Genomic DNA, 7902 nt, shown 5'->3' on the forward strand with positions numbered 1-7902 from the left:
AATCTCTTACTGCCAATTTGCCTTAATAATTTAAAGAAAATACATTAAATCCAAAGAAAATTCACCAAGTCAGCTTATGTTATTAATATCTAGCAGTATCTGTGATTCAAAGAATGCCTGCTGATTACTGCCTTATACAGTAATCTTCGTTTAAGCAAATACAGTTATGATTTTCACTTTGTTAAAAGTTTATTATCATTACAGCGTAACTCAGTTAGTGAGCACTTTGTGAAATTACAAAACCACTTTACAGATTCCCACTTCCAAATGATCAAATGCTAGGGAATTTAATCGGAGCATATAGTCTTGACAGAATCTTCCTGGAAGACAACTTAATTACACTATCTCTACCACAAGCTACAACCGATTTTTTGGAAAGTAATTAGGGAGATTCTGGGGTTGCACCCACTTTTTTGCACTATATGAAAGAGGAAGGCTACTAAGTTGACTCAAAATCAGAATATATTTACATATAAACACCTACTTCTAAAGTAATGAACAAGGTAACACACACTTTACCAATGAATGCACAGGCCCCTGTCTTATAGGGACAAGACAGTTTAGTTCCATCTGTAATGGTGCTTCTTCAAGCATTATGAGCGCAGTTATTAACTAGTTCACTATTGTAATTTTTTTTGACCAAGATAACCTGCAACAGCTTCAGAAAGACATCTTTGCAAAGTACAATAACTACTAAAGGAGGATTTTTTTTTTGTTTTTTTGGTTACATGATTATAAACTGGTAAAAATAACTTTAGTAAGTAACTGTACCATATATGTATTGTAATTAGGTTAAGGGGACACATTATAGTGCTTTCCACCTGTTTCTCCAGGCTGCTGCATAATATACAGTAACACTACATTAAAAAACTTTTACAAATAATATTTAATAATCTTAATACATGTTTCTGAATAAATAACAAATAAAATCCATGTTTCACACACATATCATGTTTGCTTGCTTTATTATGTCATTCCACACTTTAGTAATATACTTTTGGGTATTTTCAATTGAAAGAATGCTACAAGTTCCTTTAAAGGCAATCTGTTCACAAGCACTTTAGGTTCAAAATCAGACAAATACACTTCTAAGGATATTAACATTAAAAAAAAATGTTTGCCCCAAATTTAGGTTTGCAAACCCAATGTTACTTGCTCACTGATTTTTTAAATTGGATTTCTTACTTTATTACAGCCTATGAAGACACTAAGAAAAAAGTCTTTTATTGTTCCCCAGCTCAAAGGACACTTTTTGTCTAAATAAAACATAGTCTGATTATAATGGGCACATTGTATTTATCATTATTTGAGTAGATAATGTTAGAGTTACCGATTTAATTTGTGTAACTCTGTATAACTGAGAGTGCCCATAAAATGAATGAATAACTAGTTTACACTTCGTAAAGAAAAAGACACATATTTTACACTATGACATATACATTTATACTATATACAATATTTATGTATACTGTATATATATATACATATATATAATTTATACTGTATGTATTTATACTGTGTATATACATATATACACATACATATATACAGTAAATATATTCATACTGTATATATATGCATATATAAAATATTCAATATACATGGAAATATCACATATAATTCTTAACTATATACTGTACATATATATTATATACAATATACTGTATATTAATCTTTTTAACATAGATCTGAACTAATCATTATGATACTTTTGAAAAAATAAATGTGTAGTCTAATGCAGTTTCTTAGCATGTCGCTCAAAGCATTTAGACAGCAAATGTATTTTGGCATACACTACAAAAGTACATGTGTACTCAAAAATTAAGAAATAAAAAGTTGATTTTCTTTATAAATTTTAGCAAAAGTAGAAAAATAAACATTGCTGCCTAATTTACACCAAGACTGATTAAAGAATGCTAAAGTACATTAAGCAATGCATTAATTACAAAGATTATATGTTTAAGCATGGCAAACATCCTTCAGTTTACATTCATTACAAAAGACAATGTATTTGTAATCCAGAGTGACAGCCTCCTTCTTAAATAAACTAAAGTGAAGATGTGCATATATTCAAGGATTTAAAATTCAAAAAAATTGCAAGCCAAATGTAAATGTCATCTGTTGCAGATGGATTGCCAGGAATATAGGTTACCTTCTGTCAGCTCTCACATTTTAAAAAGTCTCTTCGGCGCTGTAAAGTTAAAGCACATTATGCAGTTTGCTCTGAAAGGAAGAACAAACTTATGGTGGTTCAGTGATGATGTACATTAAAAGAAAAACGTAACAGCAAACTGAAATGCTTCTTCATGTGATTTTAAACACAAGGTGTGAATATTACTAGCTACTGCACAATATAATTACATTGTAATTTTTATTAACTACTACTCATGTGTAATAATTGTGGTTATAGCTACACAGAACTGGAGGTCAACATAGCCAAAAACAGTTAAAAGTGTAACATCCTAGGAGTAATACAGATATTTTGCTGTTAGTATATGGGCACGACCTCTTTGGCAATTCTACTTTAATTGATTCATTTAATTTAGGCAACATTATAATCATTTAAATAAAATTTAAAAAATACTTTTTTTTTTAACAAAAATGCATCTCTACTTGAATACCACAAAGTGGTATTGCTGAAAACTGTCAGTCCTTTGTACTAGAGTCTTCTGCCTGCACAGTACAGCCCCCTTCTGGACATATGAAAAACAAAGTTTTATGAGTTCAAGAACCAAAAATCAGTTTGTCTTAAGGATTTTAAAATTATAAAAATGTTTAAAATTATTTAGATTATTTTAATAGCATTCTTCCACTTCAAATATTATAAATGTAAAAATTAATCTTTAGCTTGAATGATCATTAATTTACAACACGTGTGCATTCTATATTAAGAAAAAAAAATTATCTTAAAAAAGTAAGCTATCGACCATTCATAGATAGTATTTTAATCTACAATATGTAGGATTCTGATATCTTACAAAAGTATATGACGCGATAATATATTAGGAGAGTGCATGAAATACAGAAATGTGATACTGCATTGAATGAAACTATAGGATGAAGTTAGAAGATATGGGCTTGAAGTGACTGGTTAAAGTTTCAGAAAGTAATGAAAAATCTATTTCTTAGTTTGTAGGAACTGATTTGTTAGTTGGATAACTTCTTTGAAAATGAATCTGAACGTTTTATAATAATATCATGAGACTTAAAGGACACTTTCATAAATCAACGCACTAATTCAATGCACTGCTTTAACTTTTTGAGCACTACCATAATCTGAAAAGCAAAAAGAAATTTGACCTCATTTACCCTTAATATTTTTGTTTGAATTATTGCACATATAGTATTTATTTTTTAACCTCAATAACTGTCTGGTCTTGTATATGTAATGCAAAGTACATAAAGAACATTGCTTTGTGGTTTTTCAACTACTAATCTACTTACACAATCAAGTACAGTATGTGTTTATCTGCTTATAAAGCATTTTAAAAGTAGCAACACTATTTTTTGAGAACTTTTCAAACCTTTTATATATATATATATATATAAAACACATTTCTTAAAACTTTTAACTCTGTGTAAATGTACAATGTAATGATGTAAATAAACAAAATTTGCTTCTTTTACCTATATATAATAAATTTTAGTGTGCATATTTATGTTTCCTGCATAATTGCTGCATATAGATGTGAGAGGCACTATATGATATAGTTTTATTCAAACTTTATACTGACCATATATAGTATATATAAAGACTGAATATGGTTTTCTACTTATTTATACTACAGTATATGCTTCATAAGGATCAATATATGGGAAAGACACCGATAGATAGATAGATAGATAGATAGATAGATAGATAGATAGATAGATAGATAGATAGATAGATGTGAGACACTATACGTTTTTCTTAAATTTATACTGACCATATATACAATATACACAGTAAAAAGACTAAATATGGTTGTCTACTTATATAATTTACTGCTTGCTTAACAAAGACATGAAAGGCACGATATATGTTAGTTTTATTGATACTTTATACTGATCATATGCAGCATACAGTATATACAAACAAGGAATATGGTTGTCTATTTATATATACTCTTTGTTTAAGAAAAGTATTTCTATTCAGGGTTTATGTACACATTTTGATATTTAACATATAAAGCTCTGCTATTTTAGCAGAAAGCGATATAGGTAAAATGCTATAATGGTTGTCCTCAAATAACAATTCATCCATTTAACAAGAAAATATCTACGTTTTCCAAAAGTGAGAAAGAAAACATTTCAATCAGAGCACTGTAGATGCTTACGCTAGACGTCCTGAGATAAAGTTTAACATCCCCACTGAAAAACTGAGCCTAAACGGCAAACGTATGGTTCAAAACACTCCAAATCTGAATACGTAAAGATATGGTTGATTGCAGAGAAACTATTTTTATTAACACTTATTTCATCATGCAACTGGGAACACCGTATCTTACTGAAAATTTCATAATCAAAAATGTTCTTATTCTTATTAATGTTTGCCTTTCTTTCTGTACTATGCGTACTATAAATATTACAGCTACAGTTTGTTCACAGTCCGAAAGGAGTTTCATTAAAGTCGGAGGATTGTTGCGTTGCGTTTAACAACACTAAATAAAGTAACTGTGTCTTTGATTAAGCGGCTCATAATTTATTGGCCTAATTCAGCAGCACATCAGCGCTGTGGCAGCTGTATAACGTAATTAACTGCTTATAATGGAGCGGGTGATAAATAAACAGCTTTCAATTTAGCAGCAGGGCACCCTTTTTCTGGTCTTAATTGCATAGGTTCTAGGCGGCGTGGAGAAGAGCAGCTCCTCGCTCCGATTGTGCTGCCCGGCTCTGCTCTGCTCTGATTGCCAGATAAAACGGAACTGCTAACTAATTAAACAGACGGCGTAACTACCTGCGAAACGTGCGCGCGCAGCAGCAGCAGCGAAAAGGAGGAGCACACTTATCCAAAAAGGATTAGGCATTCTCGGGATAGCTACCGCAAAGCTCTGGGCAGCATGGGCTACTCAGGTTAATTGAGAGATGCGCTGTGCAACAGACGTTTCAGAAATGAAAACTTGACGCTTTCAGCGTGGAGCCAGTGTTCGATTTTGTTTTCTAACGGCATCTAGTGTGTATCGCTGGCGTTACTTTACTGAGTCACCACGTGCTTTTTAAGTGTGTAAAGAAAGAATCTTGAATGTAGCCAACGCACCGAACAGGTGTCAGGTCTGCACGCACGGGTGTACACCGATGATCATGACAGGACCTCTTTGCGGCACATGCATGATTTGTGCTTGATAAATGACAATCTACTGAGGAGTATACTGTCGTTAAGACTGGCACATAGCCAACAAAGCGTAGTATTGCTCATTTATTCCCTGTATTTATCACCCTAAACGGACTATCATTTTTAACATTCAACCGCTATTCCCTTTTAGGTACTTTGATACTGCTAAACCTGTGAATGTCAACAAGCGATACAGGACTCCTTATAACGTCCGGTGAAAAAGCGATTGGCAGCCTCAAGGCATGTATAAATGTGCAAATACATGACGAGACAAGGCGCTCCTTACCTGATATCTCCTGATGAGGGACATTGACAAGACTGAAGCCTTTGGCGGAGTAAGCCTGCCTGACCTCCACGCAGCTCCGCGCTTTCAGATCCGCCACGACTGAACGTGACAACACGGACAGCGTGCAAAAGATAGCCCCGATCCACAGCATGGTCTACTTTCAGATTTAGTACAAATAAAATCCTTGACACTGCCGCCGCACACTCCCTTTAAACTGCATCCAAAAAGCCAAGAAGATCCAGTTTGTTTGAAGTAGCACTCTCCGTGGCTTCCACTTTTCTTTCCGTTGCAGATTATATACATATATTATGTGTGTGTGTCTGTCTGTATGTGTGTGTAATCGTGAGTGCAATTATAAATCAATCAAGAAAATCACTTTTATTTATTTATTTTTGTTAACGTGCATGTGTTGAATAAGGTACCGTTCCGTCCTTTTGAAAAGATGCGCTTCGTGCCCAAGTTGAGGCACATAAATCCAGCTCAGGAAGCAGAAATGCACTCTTGTGTGTTCAGACAACTTCACTCATACAGACGGAGATACTGCACAGTGATCTGTGGCAGTGGGAGAGAAATCCTGAAGAGAGAGAGAGTGAGAGAGAGAGGAGAGCGAGAAAAAAAAAAAGATATCCAAGCACCCAGAGATGGAAACGACAGAGGTCCTTCGCAAAACCCGGACCGGAGTTCACGGTGCTAGCAGGAGTACGTCTGGATACCGGAGAGCTTCTTTGATTTTCCTGTTAGGCAGTCTTCAGTTTGCCATGCATGCAAATATAAATAATACGATCAATTATTCAGGAAATGCCTGCGTTTCTCAATTGCTTTGATTTGGGATGTAAACATATGGAAAAGCGACATCTCCTTGTACTCGCATGTAATGAGGGTCACTGCTGTCAACAACAATTGCCAAGCCACCCTGCTGCCAAAATAAATAAATAAGGCGGATGTTCTCGAAATAATATATAATTGTATTATTGTCAGCTGTGTGATGGCAGGCGGCACATCTAAACAGGATCATGTTAATTACTTTCCTAGTCTACTCATTATGGCATTCATAAGTGCCAATACTCGCCAGAATTTCCTCAGTTTTATCCAATATATCCACCCAGACACAAAGTACTGCCGCTTTGGAGGTCTGAAGTTTACAAGTGCCACTGGGATGATCGCCTTTTCAGCATCCTTGGCACATTGTTGTGCTTATGCACCCTTACCACACCATGCAGACCAGAATTGTTTTGGTGCCCAATACTGAGAGACAATTGCCACAAATGCAGTGTGCTGACAGCCTAACAGTGGTCATTCTGCCACACCAAAGCCACCAGAGCAAACTTGTGTTTCTTGTACAATCCTGAACTTCCCCAGAGACACATATTGAATACAATAACGCACAAAAGCACCATACAGTGAGTGTTACCTGCAGAACTAAATGTGAATTGCATGTAATTGTCAGGAAGTGCAGTGAGAATCCCCCAATACCTCATAGCCCCACCGGACAGAGTGAAAATTGATGGCTCATTATCTTAATATGATTTGTAAATAACAAATGCCATTCCTTGAATTTCATTTTTGTGTGTTTTATAAATTGGCTTGTGATAGTGTACTCTGTAAGAGACACAGTATCAAATAACATTTGTGTCATGGGAACAAAAGTAAAAGAGGGAAAGGCAGTACAAACAGGTCAAATGCTGGGGGCTTCATTTCCCCTATATTCTTCCAAAAGTGATTTAGGATAACATTATATAGGGGTACTGGAGGACAAGATGGGGCAGTCAGTGCCAGGCTTCAGTGACAGGGCAGGCAGTTTGGTTCATATAATAGAGAACCTGACACTCCATCTCTGTACATTTCAGAGAAAAATGCAGATTTCTTGCACAGCACCTCCCAGCAGATACAGGATGGATGACTCCCATTCAGTTTGGAGAATGTGTACAGTCTACATGGACAGTGATATAACTAAGAATCAACCCCAGGTTCCTTTCATCAATTCTAACTATTGTGACATATGCCACCTATAAGTAAGATCAAAAAGTGTATTTAATCAAATATTAATACCAGAAAGCGTATAATACTGTACCTACCAACCATAATCAGACATTCCAGTACTAAAGAATGATTCTTTTTGATGGTAGGCATGTAAGTGACAGGCAGGGTGATTCTGTCCGTAGCGCTGCTGCCTTACAAGCATAGATAATAAAATCCATGAAGTTTGAATATGATTCTGTTTTTTTTTATGAGGTGGTATTCCAGTTTTCTTCCACATCCCAAATTCTTGAATAAACTGGAAGCTCTAAATTGGCTACTTGTAAAT

At 34.8% G+C, this 7902-nt stretch overlaps 1 protein-coding gene across 2 annotated transcripts in view; it reads right to left on the reverse strand.

Annotated features, from left to right (window-relative positions):
• The window catches only part of LOC114650107 (glypican-6-like), a 1271406-nt gene extending 1265167 nt beyond the window's left edge, over window positions 1–6239 (reverse strand). Inside the window, exon 1 of one of the 2 annotated variants that reach the window (XM_051926780.1) lies at window positions 5598–6239. In XM_051926780.1, coding sequence (XP_051782740.1) covers window positions 5598–5748 — 151 coding nt within the window. In that variant the 5' untranslated portion in view covers window positions 5749–6239. The remainder of the gene's footprint in view (window positions 1–5597) is intronic. The other variant, XM_028799561.2, reaches the window with a different exon arrangement.
• Window positions 6240–7902: the final 1663 nt, after the last annotated feature.

This window comes from Erpetoichthys calabaricus, chromosome 4 (assembly GCF_900747795.2).
Source record: "Erpetoichthys calabaricus chromosome 4, fErpCal1.3, whole genome shotgun sequence".
Taxonomy (NCBI): Eukaryota; Metazoa; Chordata; class Cladistia; order Polypteriformes; family Polypteridae; genus Erpetoichthys; species Erpetoichthys calabaricus.